The sequence below is a fragment of the Rana temporaria genome, chromosome 9 (genome assembly GCF_905171775.1).
Source record: "Rana temporaria chromosome 9, aRanTem1.1, whole genome shotgun sequence".
In the NCBI taxonomy this organism is placed as follows: Eukaryota; Metazoa; Chordata; class Amphibia; order Anura; family Ranidae; genus Rana; species Rana temporaria.
In genome coordinates this window covers 52,901,383-52,918,788 of record NC_053497.1, presented here as the reverse complement: position 1 = coordinate 52,918,788, position 17,406 = coordinate 52,901,383, and the positions used below count along the sequence as shown (strand labels likewise).

Below are 17,406 nucleotides of genomic sequence, written 5' to 3'. Positions count from 1 at the left end.
TCCTCTAAGAAGTCCCTGGTGGACGGCTTTTTGGGGCTTCCCTGGATGACATCATAAAGGATGCCACAGGCGGTAAGAGCACCCTGCTCCCGCAGTCTGGGAAGGGTAAGGAGCCTTGCCGTAGGCAAGGGCCCTCGTTTACTACCCCCAAGCGTTTTTTGTCGCCCGCTAAGTGAGGCAGGAAAACGTTTTCAGGGTGCTAAGGCGTCCACTGAAGGACATAAGCGCACCTGGTACCGCAAGCCCAACAAGCCTGCCTCCGCCTGAAGGTTTGCCCCCGCCCACAACTCGGGTGGGGGGCCGGCTTCGCGAATTTGCGGCTCGGTGGAGGTCTCTTCTTTCCCACCATTGGGTTTGCGAAGTAGTTTCCTCTGGGTACAAGATAGAATTTCTCTCTTGTCCGCCAAACAGATTTTTTCCCTCCAACCTCCGGCTTCCTCCGGGTCGCCTGAAGGTTCTGTCAGGGGCTGTCCAGGATCTTCTGGTCAGAGGAGTGATTGTGCTGGTTCCCTCACCGGAAACGTTTTCAGGGGTTTTACTCCAATCTGTTTGTAATCCCCAAGAAGGACAGGGTCCGTCCAGTCCTGGACCTCAAGGCCTTCAATTGCTTTGTCAAAATACAAAGGTTCAGGATGGAGTCGATACGCTCAGTATAGCAGCGCTCCATCAGGGGGGATTCCTAGCGTCCTTGGACATCAAGGACGCGTACCTGCTATCCCCATATGTGCAAAACCACCAGAGATTTCTGCGTTTTGCATTTGGAGAGGACCACTTTCAATTTGTGGCCCTCCCGTTCGGACTGGGCCTCGGCACCTCAGGTTTTTACCAAGGTGCTCGCCCGATTCTGGCCCTGCGCGGGATCGCTGTCATGGGATACCTGGATGACCTTCTGAGAGCTTCCTCAAGCTCAGAGTGTTAGAAGAGGACGTGTCTATCACCTGTCAGAACCCTCCAGAGAATTTGGTTGGCTGCTGAATATACAGAAAGTCAGTACTGGTACTGTCCTCAGCGGACTGGAGTATTGGGGTTGGTCCTGGGTTCCTCGGAGGCGAGAGTTTTCCTCCCAGCGGAGAGAGAAACTGCAGGACTCTGCAATCTGCAGTGCAGCGGTTGGTGACCAGAATATGGGAGTCGCTTCGCTTTTGCATGAGAGTACTGGGTCTGATGGTGGCCTCTTTCGAGGCAGTCCCGTATGCCAATTCCACACTTGAGTGTTGCAGAAGGAGATTCTGTCACGTTTGAAACAAGATTCCTTCATCTCTGGATTACCAGATTAGGGGTGAGTGACTGACCAAGTCCCTCTCTAGTGGGGTGGCTAAACTTCTCCGGTACTCAGGACCGGGAAATCGTTTCTGCGTGTCACTGGACAGTGATCACAACGGATGCCAGCCTCTCTGGCTGGGGGGGTGTCTGGGGTGTCCAGGTCAGCCCAGGGGCGTTGGACTTAGGAGGAGTCCCGTCTTCCGATCAATGTACTGGAGCTCCGAGCGATCAAGTTGTGTTCTATCCAAGGGTCTCTGGGTCTGCAAGGCCCGACCGGTCAGAATCCAGTCGACAACGCCACGGCCGTGGCATACGTCAATCATCAGGGGGGCACACGAAGCTCGGCTGCAGCGATGGAAGTCGCGCACATCCTCGGTGGGCCGAAAGCTACGTTCCTGCTCTGTCGGCGGTGTACATTCCGGGGGAGTTGAATTGGCAAAGCGACTATCTAAGTCACCAAAGGCTAGACCAAGAATGGTCGCTACACCTGGAGGTGTTTTCAGACTCTGTGCCAAAAATGGGGCACTCCGGATGTGGACCTTCTAGCGTCCCGTCTCAATCGGAAGGTGTCACGATTTGTGACCAGATAGAGGGACCCGTGGGCGGACGAGGTCAGACGCGCTGGTAGCGCCCTTGTGGTCACTACCAACCTTAATATACGCCTTCCCTCCCCTGCAGCATCTTCCTCGCCTGCTACGCAGGGTGGAAACGAGGGGATACCAACAATCCTGATCGCCCCAGATTGTCCGCGCCGTCCCTGGTATGCGGACCTGGTGCGTCTGGGTGGCAGACGTTCCATGGCGTCTACCCCCTGAGAGAAGACCTTCTGTCGCAAGGTCCTATCTTTCACCTTGCTTTACAGTCGCTGGCTTTGACGGCGTGGCTGTTGAGAGCCAGGTGTTGAAGGACCGAGGCCTGTCGGGCCCGGTGATTTCTACCATGCTACAAACACGGAAGTCCACTTCACGAAAGATTTACTATCGTACATGGAGGGCCTACATTTCTATGTGTGAAGAGATGAAGTACAGACGTGGTGTCCCGAATTCTGCTGTTTTTACAGCGTGGAGTGGATCAGGCTCTCGCCTTAAGTACGGTGAAGAGTCAGATCTCGGCTCTAGCTGTCTACTTTCAGCGACCCTTGGCGTCGCACTCCTTGGTGCGTACGTTTGTGCAGGGGGTCCGGCATGTGGCTCCTCCTGTGCGTCCTACGCTACCTCCATGGGACTTTGAATTTAGTTCTTTCGGCGCTTCAAGAAGCTCCGTTTGAGGACATTCGGAAGACTCTGTCTCAGAAGGTGGTTTTTCTGGTGGCAATTACTTCGGTCAGGTGAGTATCTGAACTGGCCGCCTTGTCTTGCAAGGCGCCCTACTTAGTCATCCATAAGGATAAGGTGGTGCTGCGACCGCAGCCATCATTCCTTCCAAAGGTTGTTTCGGCTTTTCACATTAATGAGGACATTGTTCTTCCATCCTTATGTCCTCAGGTGAAAAACCCGAAGGAGGCCACTTTGCATTCCTTGGACGCCCTACGGGTGTACTTGTCTGCTACGGCTCCGTTTCGGAGGTCGGACTCACTGTTCGTGTCGGTGACTGGTCCTAAAAAAGGTCTGGCGGTCTCGTCGGCCACCATTTCTAGGTGGATCAGACAGGTCGTGCTCCAGGCCTATGCCCTAAAGGGGCGGGCGCCTCCCTTTCAGGTCACGGCGCGTTCCACCAGGGCGATTGGTGCCTCTTGGGCTTTCCATCATCAAGCATCTGTCTTACAGGTGTGTAAGGCAGCGACCTGGTCGTCAATCCCCGCTGTCTCAAAATTTTACAAGGTGGATGTGAGTGCATCTTCGGATGCTTCCTTTGGCCGCAATTACAGGCGGCAGTTTAAGGTTGAAGTTCCTCCGTTGAGGAACTCAGGTTTGTTTGGGGTTAAGCCTGGTTTGCTGTGTTTTTCCCCACCCCTCAAAATTTTTGACACTGCTTGGGGACGTCCCTAAGGTCAATGCTGCTGTGTCCGTCCATGAACGAAAGAGAAAATAGGATTTTTGTACTCACCGTAAAATCCAGTTCATGGACGGACACAGCACCTACCCCTCCTTTGTTTGTACTACGAACTGAGGCTGGATGCTTCCAGAGAGTGGGATGTACCCGGGGGACACGCCCCCTTGGAGGTGCTGTACTGAGAAGTGTTTTTAACACTTAAAGTGCTGTTTTTTTCTGCCTAGTCTCTCCTAGAGGAAAGGTGTATATAACCCTAAGGTCAATTCTGCTGTGGTCCGTCCATGAACTCAGAGAAATTGATTTTAAGGGGAGTACAAAAATCCTATTTTTTTTTTTTTTATCTAGAGCTGCAACACAAGGTGAGGGAAGTAGAGGAGAAAACGACTCAGCAACTGGCTGAGATGGAAAAACATCTGCATGAGACAAGGAGAGAGCACACCAAAGCAGGTACCTTACTGTGTTTTTTTTAATATATATTTATAAACAAATATACATACACCCGCATATATTTGATTACCAGCTACACATCCTCACCCTCAATTAGAAATATGGAAAAATACTTGGCACTTCCTTAACCACTTAAGACCCGGACCTTTATGCAGGTAAAGGACCTGGCCAGTGTTTGCGATTCGGCACTGCGTCACTTTAACTGCGGTCGTGCGACGTGGCTCCCAAACAAAATTGGCGTCCTTTTTTTCCCACAAATAGAGCTTTCTTTTGGTGGTATTTGATCACCTCTGCGGTTTTTATTTTTTGCGCTATAAACAAAAATAGAGCCACAATTTTGAAAAAAAATTCAATATTTTTTACTTTTTGAAATAAAAATGTATTTCCTCAGTTTAGGCCGATGCGTATTCTTCTACCTATTTTTGGTAAAAAAAAAATCGCAATAAGCGTTTATCGTTTGGTTTGCGCAAAATTTATAGCGTTTACAAACTAGGAGATAGTTTTTTTGCATTTTTCTAAAAAACAATTTTTACTACTACTAATGGCGGCGATCAGCGATTTTTTTTCCGTGACTGCGACATTATGGCGGACACGTCGGACAATTTTGACACATTTTTGAGACCATTGTCATTTTCACAGCAACAAATGCTATAAAAATGCATTGTTTACTGTGAAAATGACAACTGCAGTTTGGGAGTTATGTGTGACCTCATATGTTTTTCTAACTGTAGGGGGGCGGGGCTGGACATGTGGCGTCATTGATCGTGTTTCTCTATATCAGGGAACACACGATCAATGAAGCTGCCACTGTGAGAACGGGGAAGCTGTGTTTATACACAGCTCTCCCCGTTCTTCAGCTTCGGGGACCGATCACGGGGCTTCCGGCGGCGATCAGGTCCGCGGGTCCCGCAGTCACGGAGCTTCGGACCGGGTCACGGGCGCGTGCCTGCGACCCATGGCTGGGCACTTAAAGAGGACGTACAGCAGGCAGGTCCAAAGTCAGGCCCGGGGGCCAAATGCGGCCCCCCTGTTGATTTAATATGGCCCCCCTGGGGATTTGGATATATATATTGTTTGTGGCCCCCAAAAGATATATACTGTATTTATTGGCGCTGCCTTGGAGGGGACAGGGAGGGGGCAGGACGAGCGCCGTCAGATTACATGAAGAGAATCTCCTGTTTACTCAGCAGCGTCTCTATTGGAAGTCCCGTCTCCTGGGATGCCATTGGACGACTGTTCTGTCTATCATAGGAGGCAGGACTTTATTTTAAAAGGCCACAGGGTAAACAAGACATTCTCCTGTTTGTAATCTGTCGGCACTCGTCCCGCCCCCTCCCTTTGCCCTCCGAGGCTGCAGATGGGCATCGTTCAGGTTGCACTGATGGCAATGGTAAGGCTGCATTTATGGCACATGTGAGGCTGCATTTATGGCACATGTGAGGCTGCAATGGTAAGGCTGCATTGGTTGCATTCATGGCAATTGTAAGGCTGCATTCATGGCAATGGTGAGGCTGCATTCATGGCAATGGTAAGCCTGTGCGTGTTATACGCTGATAAATACGGTATATCCAAATAAGACGCCCAAGCTCATCCTTAGTCCTAAGCAGCGCTCTGGGATTCGTTGGGGCCACAAAATAAATATATACAGTATATCGAAATAACACGCCAAAGCTCATCTTTTCACCACACACAGCCACAAAGGCAAGAGGATTCTTGTTGGGCATTGTGTATTAGTGCTCAGACGAACACACTTTTAATGGTTCAAAGAATGTCAGGCAAAATAGTCGGCCCTCACGCATGTTCACTTAATCAAATCTGGCCCTCTTTGAAAAAAGTTTGGACACCCCTGACGTACAGGTACGTGCTTGTGCTCAGCCGTGCCATTCTGCCGACGTATATCTGCAGGAGGCGGTCCTTAAGTGGTTAAATAGAAAAGCATAACTCATCTTCACCTGTGACAATTCCAGGCACTCCATGCTGTCACATACTGGTGGATGGAAAGTTCAACTATCATCGTACATGATGGTTTATTTTCATTGGTATGAAGCTTTGGGGCTTCCCTACATGTCTTTTTTTTTGATGGGTCATGTTCTTCCCTTCCTTCAATTAGGGGTGGATTAACGTTTAACCCTTAGCAATAACAAGGATCAGGTATATGCCTACCTAATCTTTTTCAACATCCTTGGGCTACTTATTCTTTATTTTGTACTTTCATTCAAAGGGTTGCTCATGTTGTTCCCCTGTTGAGCCCCCAATCAAACCCAATACAAAAACCTACATTTAAGCCTATTCAGGACATTCCTTTAACATTATCCTGTAAGGTACTGATTTTTGTGGCTGTCACTTCGACTATAAACGTCTCCGAGTTATTTGCTTTAGCTTGTATGGAGTCCTATTGGATCTTTTGAGACCAAAGACTACCCTTTTTTTTTTTTTTTTTTTACTTGGGCAGTCTCTGCTTAAATGTGAGAGTGCTAATGTGATGAACATGCATCTCTTCCAATATAGCAATCTTTAATTGCTCTGCCAGTTGGTGCCTGTGTCAGATTTAATTACTATTAGCTCTCACCAGCATTAGACTGAGACACCCAGTGATTGTGGGATATATAGTTTAATTATCTTCATCATCATTTTAAAATAGAAAAGCAAGATGAAGTGTGTGTGTGTGGTGTACCCTTTTTACTTTTTATTTGTTATTGTTACATAACCTCTATTCTCAACTGCCTAAGAGGCTTGGAGAGGTGGAGGTGGGGGGTCATCAGGAGGTAAAGACAGCAATACCTTTCCAGTGAAGAGCTGTGGAGTGTGTCAACATAAGTTTTGACCATTGGAGGACAGGCAGACTGTGCTCCCAGCACAGCCAGAAAGCTGACAACGCTGGGAAGGATGTGCTTCAATGCCTAGCGTTATCAGTTTGCAATGGGTAAGCAGGGGACAGGCAGGATCTCCAGGTATTTCATACAAAGAGAACAGGATACTTTTTAACAAAAGTACATGGTACAACAGACACATGTTGGGTATAACATATACTTTAAAAGACCTTGCCCAGTCAGCTAGGGTTTGGCAATGCAAGGTCATAGATGGGGTGGAAATCGGAGCCCACTAGGAAGAATAGAGATCTAGAGAGGGCTTCAAACTGTTTAGCAGCTTTTAAAGTGCATTCTCAACCCATATGATAGTTGCTTTTGGGACACTGCTGGATCTACAGTGGGGGCAGAGCACTTTATTACAGAGTTCTCTTTAAATGGGTACAAGGCTAACATGCACGTGTTTACAATCTCCATAAAGAAAGGTTAGAAAAGTGGGTGTGCTGAGAAAGTCTAAAGCAGTGATTCTCAACCCTGTCCTCGATTACCTCCCAACAGGCCATGTTTGCAGGTTTTCCTTTATCTTGCACAGGTGCTTTAAATTTTGAGAATGGCTTGGTATTTTGGACAGTTTTATTTTATCTAAGAGAAATTCCTACTTGAGGCCAGGGTACAGAACCACTGCTCTAAAGGACCCAAAACCAGGAATAGCACTGATGGACGCATCGGGCTGATCCCCCTACTTTTAGACTGGTAAACACCAGATCAGTATTGGCCAAAAGTCTGAATTTGGGAGTAATTGCAGATGCCTGTGATTCCTTGAAGGCAGGCAAAATGAAAAAACTCAGAATCCGACAATCTCAGTGACCGATGGTTCAGAGGCCATCAATGTCACACGGGTCATATACAGAATCGTGACACTAGGCTGCTGTAGAGGGTAGACGGTGATCTTGGCTAATGAAGAAAATTATGCTAGAAAAATTCATTTTTTTGTTTCAAAAGACATTCAGCCTCCTAGAACACCAGCAACAATGTGAGACATGCTGGTAGTAAAAGGGGTTATCCTGGGCTGGCCTACATTTTCTCTTTCGTTCATAGACGGACACAGCATCCTTTGACCTTGGGGTTATGCTTCTTCCTACCAGGAGATTTAGGCAGAATTCTTACAGCACTTAAGGTGTTAAAAACTTTCCTTCATGCCGCTCCTCCCAGGGGGCGTGGCTCCCCCAGGCATAACCCACACCATGCTCCAGCAGCTTCAGTTTGTTTCTGCCTAACCGTCAGGAGAGTCAGGCTCTCTCTGGAGTCCTGGACTCTGGAGTTTTTTCTTGCAAATTTTTTTGCATCTTGCGAGTTTTTTCCTCGCTTTTTTATTTTATTTTTATTTTTGAATCCTGCGATTCTTCTATCAACAGCCGACTGGGTGACAGGCTGGGTCCTCGACCCTTGTAGTCCCCCCAGTTCGGCCTTCGAGCGTGTGCCGGCCCTCAGCTCCGCTTTGGGACGTCCACGACAGGCCCCGTGGCTCCAGGGGCGGCCGGGGAACTTCGGTTCTAGGGCACACATATGACCGGTCTCTATGGCCTTGTCACAGTGTGTCTGGCTGACAACCATGCCGTTCGCGGACGTTGGTTCTGTCTGGGATACCTCCAGCCGGGTAGTCGCAGGACAGGTAAGTAGTGGCCCCTTACTCAGGTAAGTGATCTGGCTGGAATGTTTTCCCTTGGGAGGTCGACTAAGGGTTTTTCCCTGCTTTCCTCTCTCCCTTATTCCTCTCCCTCCTTCCCCCTTTGGGTGACGGCTGTGCAGGGTTTTTTTTTTCCCCTGGGGCTCATTTTTTTCACTTGGGTATGGCTGGGGCTGTTCTGTGTTGCTGCAGGGTACTGTGGTGGTCATTCTGGGCATTTTTGTGTGTGCTGTGTGCTGTTTTGGTGTACTGTCTTTTTTGGGTACACTGTCTTTTTAAAACTGCGCAATGGCGGCCATTTTGCCGGAACCGCGCTTGTGTTATTCGGCGGCCATTTTCTTGTGGCCGGCGCCATTTTCAGCACTAGTTCGGCCTCTAGTGGCCGTTTCGGCGGGGAAAAAGACCGCAAATCCTCTGAGGGGACAGACGCAGCGCTGCAGCTTCTCCTCAGCACACACTTGTCCTTCACAGACCGCGCTGTACCAGGGGGGTGGTGAGTCTCAGGGGGCCCCATACTGTGCTCTAGCGGCCGGGAGGTGACCTGTGGGGGACTTTTTTCCTGCCATTGGCAGTGGGGGTGACACGGCAGCTGCAATATGGAGCCTGAATCAGGCCCCTCATTCCTCACAATGCCGGAATTAACCCTTAGCGCCCCTTCCCCTGCCACATCTGTTGAGTCGGTGTCGGCTGTCCTGGAGTCTTTTCTCACCAGGTTTGAAGCTGCCAGTGCTCGGTTGGGGGGTAAAAAGCGCCCCCCCCCCGGAGGCTGTTTCTGGGGATATCTCTGACGCAGAATCTGATAACGCTGTTGCGGCTTCTGGTTCTGTCATGTCGGAGGATGCGGGCTTAACCCACATGGACAGCGAGGATGACTCTGCTGCGGAGTCTGCTGACAAGGAATTTGTTGGAGCTCTTATTACTGCGGTACGTGAGACTCTTCATTTAGAGGATGTGGCGGAGACACCAGCGGTGTCAGTCCCTTTTGGATTCCGCAAACCACCGCGTACCGCTAAGGTATTCCCCTGTGTTCCTTATCTGGACAATTTGTTGTATAAGGAATGGGATACACCGCAAAAGGCTTTTACTGTTCCTAAAAGCTTTGCTACCCGTTACCCCCTGGAGGAGGACTTTTTAATAAAGTGGGTCACTCCTCCGTCGGTGGACCCTCCTGTGTCCAGACTGAGTAAGGCTACTACGTTGCCTGTGGAGGGGGCTCCTGCTTTCAAGGACCCCGCTGATAGGAGAGTGGAGGCCGTGGCCCGCTCCCTGTTCTCGGTGGTGGGTTCGGCGGTAAGGCCGGCTCTGGCCGGAGCCCTGGTTGCTCAGACGCTAACTGAAAGGGCGAAGCTCCTGCTGCAGGACCTGGAGGTCCAAGGTGCTTCCGAGTCCTCTAGGGACCTGGCGGAGCAGTTGATTCAGGGTCAGAAGTTTCTCTGTGAGGCGGCTATGGATTCGATTCCTTTGCTTTCCAGGGCTTCTGTCTACGCAGTGGTTCTGCGCCGCCTTATGTGGCTGAAGTGCTGGTCGGCTGACCAGTCTTCGAAAAAGGCCTTGGTGGATTTGCCCTTTAAGGGCGGACGGCTCTTTGGGGCATCCCTGGATGACATCATTAAGGATGCCACTGGAGGTAAGAGCACCTTGCTCCCTCAGTCGGGGAAGGGTAAGGAACCTCGCCGCAAGCAAGGTCCTACTTTCACTACCCCTAAGCGTTTTTTTCGTGCGCTCAGCACGGCTGGAAAAGGTCCGCAAGGTGCAAAAGCCCCTGCTGCCGGGCGTAAGCGCCCCTGGTTTAACAAACCAAACAAGCCTGCGGACAAGCCTGCTTCCGCATGAAGGTCTGCCCCCTGCCCGGGTCTCGGGTGGGGGGACGGCTTCACGACTTTGCGGATCGGTGGAATTCTCTTCTGACCGACCGTTGGGTTTGCGAGGTGGTCGCCTCGGGGTACAAGATAGAGTTCCTCTCTTGTCCCACAAACAGATTTTTTCCATCCAACCTCCAGCTTCCTCCGAATCGTCGGCTAGCCCTGTCCGGGGCTGTCCAGGATCTTCTGGACAGGGGGGTGGTTGTGCCGGTTCCCTCGCTGGAACGGTTTCGGGGGTTCTACTCCAATCTGTTCGTGGTCCCCAAGAAGGGAGGGGTTCGCCCTGTCCTGGACCTAAAGGCCCTCAACTCCTTTGTCAAGGTGCAGCGATTCAGGATGGAGTCGGTCCGTTCTATCATAGCGGCCCTCCACCAGGGGGACTTCATGGCGTCCTTGGACATCATGGACGCATACCTGCATGTCCCCGTTTGCACAAGCCACCACAGGTATCTGCGCTTTGCGATCGGGGAGGACCACTATCAATTCGTGGCCCTCCCGTTCGGGCTGGCGTCGGCACCACGGGTGTTCACCAAGGTGCTCGCCCCGATCCTGGCCTTGCTAAGGCATCGAGGGATCGCCATCGTGGGATACCTGGACGACCTTCTCCTGAGAGCTTCTTCAGGCTCAGAGTTAGAGGAGGACGTGTCCATCACGTGTCGGACTCTGCAGGAGTTCGGCTGGCTTCTGAATCTCAAAAAATCAGTGTTGGTTCCGTCCCAGAGGCTGGAACACCTGGGGCTGGTTTTGGATTCGGTGGAGGCAAAAGTGTTCCTCCCATCGGAAAAACTGCGGACCCTGCAATCTGCAGTGAGACAGTTGTCGACCCAGAAGTGGTCGTCTCTTCGCTTCTGCATGCGGGTTCTGGGTCTGATGGTGGCCTCCTTCGAGGCGGTTCCGTATGCCCAATTCCACACCAGGGTACTACAGAAGGAGGTTCTGTCACGATGGGACAGGGTCCCATCTTCTCTGGATCGCCAGATTCGGTTGAGCCATCTGGCCAAGTCTTCCCTGGCATGGTGGCTGACGACTCCGGTGCTTCGGTCCGGGAAGTCTTTTCTTCCGTGCCGCTGGACAGTGGTCACGACGGATGCCAGCCTCTTCGTCTGGGGGGGCGTCTGGGGCACCCAGTCAGCCCAGGGGCGCTGGACTCAGGAGGAGTCCCGCCTGCCGATCAATATCCTGGAGCTCCGAGCGATCAAGCTGTGCCTTGTCAGGTGGTCCCTGGAGCTGCAGGGCCGTCCTGTCAGGATCCAGTCCGACAACGCCACGGCCGTGGCGTACGTCAATCATCAGGGCGGCACAAGGAGCTCGGCCGCGGCGACGGAGGTCGCTCACATACTTCGGTGGGCCGAAAGGTCCGTTCCGGCCCTGTCGGCGGTTTACATTCCGGGAGTTCTGAATTGGCAAGCCGACTTCCTGAGTCGCACGACTCTGGATCAAGGGGAGTGGTCTCTCCACCCGGAGGTGTTTCAGATCCTGTGCCAAAAATGGGGCACTCCAGACGTGGACCTTCTGGCGTCCCGTCTCAATCGGAAAGGTACCACGGTTTATGGCCAGGTCAAGGGACCCGTGGGCAGACGCGTTGGTGGCTCCCTGGGGTCAATATCACTTGATTTACGCCTTCCCTCCTCTAAGGCTCCTACCCCGCCTGCTGCGCAGGGTGGAAGCCGAAGGGATTCCAACAATCCTGATCGCCCCAGATTGGCCGCGTCGCTCTTGGTACGCGGACCTGGTACGTCTGGTGGCAGACGCCCCCTGGCGCCTGCCTCTGAGGGAAGATCTCCTGTCTCAGGGTCCGATCTTCCATCCTGCTTTACGGTCACTGGCTTTAACGGCGTGGCTGTTGAGAACCAGGTACTGAAGGACCGGGGCCTGTCGGGCCCGGTAATCTCTACCATGATGCGTGCACGGAAGTCCACTTCTCGAAAAATTTACCATCGTACATGGAAAGCATACATCTCTATGTGTGAGGAGATGAAGTGGCACCCCCGTACTTACGTGGTGTCCCGGATCCTGCTGTTCCTACAGCGGGGAGTGGACCAGGCTCTTGCCTTGAGCACGATCAAGAGTCAGATTTCTGCTCTGGCTGTTTATTTTCAGCGTCCCGTGGCAGCGCACTCTTTGGTTTGCACGTTTGTGCAGGGGGTCCGGCATGTGGCCCCCCCGGTGCGCCCTCCGCTACCTTCTTGGGACTTGAACTTGGTCCTCTCGGCGCTTCAGCGTGCCCCCTTTGAGGACATTCGGGAGATCCCCTTGCTGACTTTGTCGCAGAAGGTGGTCTTTCTGGTAGCTATTACCTCTATCAGACGAGTGTCTGAACTGGCGGCCCTGTCTTGCAAGGCCCCCTACTTGGTCATCCATCAGGATAAGGCGGTGCTGCGCCCGCGACCTTCTTTTCTTCCGAAAGTCGTTTCGGCCTTTCACATTAACGAGGACATTGTTGTTCCATCGTTATGTCCTCAGCCGAAGAACCCGAAGGAAGCCGTTTTACATTCTCTGGATGTGGTTCGGGCCCTTCGAGTTTACTTGTCGGCGACAGCTCCGTTCCGGAAGTCGGATTCGCTGTTCGTGTCTGTGTCCGGTCCCAGTAAGGGCCTGGCAGTCTCGTCGGCCACCATTTCCAGGTGGATCCGACAGGTTGTGCTTCAGGCCTACGCCCTGAAGGGGCGGGCGCCTCCCTTTCGGGTCAGGGCGCATTCGACCAGGGCGATCGGAGCCTCCTGGGCTTTCCGACACCAAGCCTCTGTGTTACAGGTGTGTAAGGCTGCGACCTGGTCGTCGGTCCACACTTTTTCAAAGTTTTATAAGGTGGATGTGAGTGCATCTTCTGATGCCTCATTCGGCCGCAGGGTGTTACAGGCGGCAGTTTAAGGTTGGAGTTCCTCCGTTGAGTGACTCCGGTTTTGTTTGGGGTGCAACCTGTTGTTTGCTGTGTGGTTTTTTCCCACCCCTCGTTTTTTTTGACACTGCTTGGGGACGTCCCTAAGGTTAAAGGCTGCTGTGTCCGTCTATGAACGAAAGAGAAAAAAGGATTTTTGTACTCACCGTAAAATCCATTTCTCTGAGTTCATAGACGGACACAGCACCCACCCCTCCTTGGTTTGTACTGCTTGTTACGAACTGAAGCTGCTGGAGCAGGGTGTGGGTTATGCCTGGGGGAGCCACGCCCCCTGGGAGGAGCGGCATGAAGGAAAGTTTTTAACACCTTAAGTGCTGTAAGAATTCTGCCTAAATCTCCTGGTAGGAAGAAGCATAACCCTAAGGTCAAAGGATGCTGTGTCCGTCTATGAACTCAGAGAAATGGATTTTACGGTGAGTACAAAAATCCTTTTTTTTTTTTCGTTTGCAGTGTCCAATCTTCCTGTAGGTGGCAGTATAGCCTGTTTGACTAAGCATTAGTTGTTAATGCGAAACGCGTCAGCTGTCTATCCCACTGTATGCTGTTGTGTGCTGTGCCTTTTTTTCCTTTTTACAATAAAGAGCACGTCTTTTTTCAACAAGACTTTTTGGAGTGCGGCTGTCCATCCATTCTCCCACCTGCTTAATTCTATGCATTATCTGCCTGTGCTCACCTGGAGCGGCGGTCTCCCTACCTATCATAGCCTGTTTCCGTAATGGATGAGAAAGAAGTTCAGTTTCTTTAAAATGCCAATCTGGTTATGTGGTCATATTGCATATGAATAGTTCCCATGTACAGGGCATAATCTACCACCTCTCCAGGCTAATTATGCTTTTTGCCCAAACACTTCTATAGTATTTATAGTAATACTTCTATATATTTTGTATAGTAATTCTCATATTGCATTCTCCTAGTTGTGGCACTTCGGCAAACAGAGCGCCAGATGCAGCGGGAGAGGAATCGGAGTCAAGAAACGATGCACACGCTAGAAGATGCCACACGAGTGCGCCAGGAGCAGCTAACCCGGCAGTTACGGGATGCTGAAAGGGACAAAAACCTCATGATTGTAAGTTTGCTAGTTCTGGAAAAATCATTGTTTCTTTTTTAATCTCATGCCTGTAAAAAACTTAAATTAATTTTATTCTTCAGGCTTGCTACTTACTAGCAATCTTGTCCTTGCCCACTTTTTTTATTTTGACTTTGAATGTGGTGTGGTTTTCCTTCCAGGCCACACTTCGGCAGGAGGGATTATTTGCCACGTACCAGAAAAACCGGACAGTTGCAATCCAGTCTCTGGATACCCACACTGAGAAAGGACAGGGGCCAGCATGTGCTTCAGGGACTATCGGAGCAACAGGAACTAAAGGTGAATTCTCCATTCTTTCATACCCTATTGGGCACATGGGATGAACTTCCTAATGAAGGCTTCCTACAACTCTAGGCCTTAAGGTTTCACCAGAGAATGTTATTGCCAGCACTCTCAATGATAAGCATAATGAAACGTTACATAGGCGTGCACACCCTAATCGCCCTCTGTGGTGCCAATTCCCCTTGCTTTCCTGACATCTCCTGTCTCTCCCCCGCAGTGCTGCCAGCTTCCCTCCTCTCCCGCTGGCTGCTGCAGGGGATGTTTCAGGATGCTGAATGAACACAGTGATCTGTAGCGCTAGCTCCTGTGGTCATTCTTAACTGAAGCATAGTAAACAATGCATGAACAGGAAGCCACTCAGCAAAGAGCACTTCCCATTCTGCCTCAGTCCAGTGCAGCTGAGGCTGCAGAAAAAGGGACCGGGTAAGCTCTGTCCTCGGTTCCTTTCTCTGTTTAGACCCTTGACTAAAGCCCCCCCCAGTGGGGCTCCTAAAAGATTGTAAAAATAAAAAAATCATATTGCAAAAATAAATAAAAAGGAAATAAAAAATGCCGGCGCCAATCTCTGCTCTGCCGGCGCCAATCTCTGCTCTGCCGGCGCCAATCTCTGCTCTGCCGGCGCCAATCTCTGCTCTGCCGGCGCCAATCTCTGCTCTGCCGGCGCCAATCTCTGCTCTGCCGGCGCCAATCTCTGCTCTGCCGGCGCCAATCTCTGCTCTGCCGGCGCCAATCTCTGCTCTGCCGGCGCCAATCTCTGCTCTGCCGGCGCCAATCTCTGCTCTTCTAATATACACATGTGTTTGTGCTCTGGGTCGCACACTCTAATGCAATAGGCTGCACACACCTATGAAACTTTAGCATAATGATCACTAAAAAGGCACAACATACCCAGGGAAAGTTATTGCATCTCTGTACTGTACTTTAATAAATGGCTCCTGTAAAATGATGGTGTAATGATCCAAACTCATCTACTTTACCTTCCCTACCTAAGTAAAGACACTTCACTCCAAGCATAGCTTACTACCTAAACTCTGGCTGTATATTAACACAAAAAAATGAATATATTGCAGCTTTCCTGTTTTGCGTCTTGTGATCTTGCCAGTAATCGGCTTCCTGTCCTAGGGTGATGACACTCGCATACTGTATTGTATCCATGGAAGAACAGTAATGTCATCCTAGGCTGCTCTCCTGATTTGGACTACAAATATTCCACTGCACTTCACCTACATTACGTGGAGAGGAGGGGTTGTGTAGTTCACAGCAGGGAAAGCTGATTTAAAAAAAGACATGTCTAATGATGGTTTGTGCTTACAAAATATGTTTTTTTTTTCTTATTTATCAGAATCTCTTTCCAATATGTTGGCAAACCTGCAGAGCCTCGGAGCTGCTCTGCTTAAAGAGGATGTTTATAATGAAGATGAGGATGAAGAACCGATGTAGCCACCAGGGGGCAGCATATGTAATGTTATAAGAGTGTCATTTATGCACAAGATGGTTGATTCATATGCAGGGTGATCAAAAAGAAGCTTACTAACTTAGGGATATTGGGATTATTTAAAATTAGATCTATACTGGGAGTAATATGTAAGCTAGCCTTGCTGACTTTCCTGAAAATGCTAGTTGCCTGGCTGTCGCACAGATCCAGTAGCAAAGATATTTGTAGTCCTGACACAGAACAGTTCTATCTTTGCATACAACATGCTAGTTCCAGGTCAGTGACTCAAGTACTGAAGCTAGACGGGGCCAGGCAGTAGACAAAGGCAGCCTACATATTGGTCTCGGGACATTTATTTTAAGTGCAAAATTTGTAGATTTTGTCTGGAATGTCTCTCATTAAAGCAAGGATCAATGTGCATTATACAGCAACCAAACCCAACCAATCAGAATTAATATATCAATTAGAAGGCTCTGAGCTACAAATCCAGCCATGTCATCAGTGTGTTGCACTATTGCGTTTTTATAGTCAAAATCACAGATTAATTTGCACATTGTATTTCAATTATTTATTGCCTAATAATCTGATCTGGAAATCTGTAAACTTTGTGAAGATCCCCACAGTTACTACTTTGAATTCTGTGACACATAATCACTATGCCATGTGGGTAGGCACTGGTGTGTCACACATTTCATAGAGCCTGCCTTCTATACTACAGAGGTGCTTAGAGGAGGAGTTTAAGGAGGTGGAGTTAGTACAGGAAGCACTGCTTGCAGACAGCAAGGTATCATGGGATATGAAATTGAAAGTAAACAGAAGAGGAGAAGCTGTAAAGCATGGAGGGAACCCAGGAAGTTGTGGGAAGAGAAGGTCAGCAGGCAGGCAGCACTCACAACATGCAAGGAGATGTGGGATGGTCAAAAATCATTTTGGTTGTTGCGTTATACAATGCTGATATTATGAAATGAAAGTGTATGTTGTGATCATAGAATTTCAAAGTCAATTAAGCGGAAATGCTTGCTGGAATTAGAAATTTACATAACTGAGTCAGCAAGACCCATTTAGCAGGTATAAGGCCAGCAAACGTTTACATTAAATAATCCAGAACGCCAACACCTGATTATCATTCTCTTGTGCCTACAGTAAGTATGTTTTAGGACCAATCAACCAAAGATGGAAGTAGAGTATTTCACTGACAAAGAAATGACCAGCTTGGAGTATAACGAAAGCTTTTTTTTACGTTTTGGATAGAGTGGAGCGCTTTCTGTGTCGCCGTTGGGGAGATTCACCTCCCTTTTTTTTTGGCCTTTACCGTGATGGCTAAAAGGTGGGAGTGAAAGAAAATCCCACATTTTTGCCGGTCCCTAGAACAGGGAGGCCTGTTTCACTCGGGATTCAGCTTGTGTAAGGGTAGTGTGAACAGAAAGCTTTTATGGAGCTTTCACAAGCTTTAAAGATTTTTAATACACCCCTAAACTCCAGTTTGAATATGTTGAACACGGTGCCTAATGCACGTGCTGATTGTCATTTTAAACAAGCTGCTAGCAGGCTTCAGCACTTCCTGAAACTTGTTAAAAGTGACAATCTGCACTGCTGTTAAGATCTGTGTAAAACATTTTCAAATAGGAGTTGAAGGCTTAGAGAA

At 49.7% G+C, this 17,406-nt stretch overlaps 1 protein-coding gene across 1 annotated transcript in view; it reads left to right on the top strand.

Moving 5' to 3' along the window:
* CCHCR1 (coiled-coil alpha-helical rod protein 1) overlaps positions 1-17,006 on the top strand; it is a 70,304-nt gene extending 53,298 nt beyond the window's left edge. The window contains exons 15-18 of the mRNA XM_040323475.1: positions 3,601-3,702; positions 13,872-14,023; positions 14,185-14,323; positions 15,669-17,006. Of these exons, the coding sequence (XP_040179409.1) occupies positions 3,601-3,702; positions 13,872-14,023; positions 14,185-14,323; positions 15,669-15,766 (491 nt within the window). The 3' untranslated portion in view covers positions 15,767-17,006. The remainder of the gene's footprint in view (positions 1-3,600; positions 3,703-13,871; positions 14,024-14,184; positions 14,324-15,668) is intronic.
* Positions 17,007-17,406: the final 400 nt, after the last annotated feature.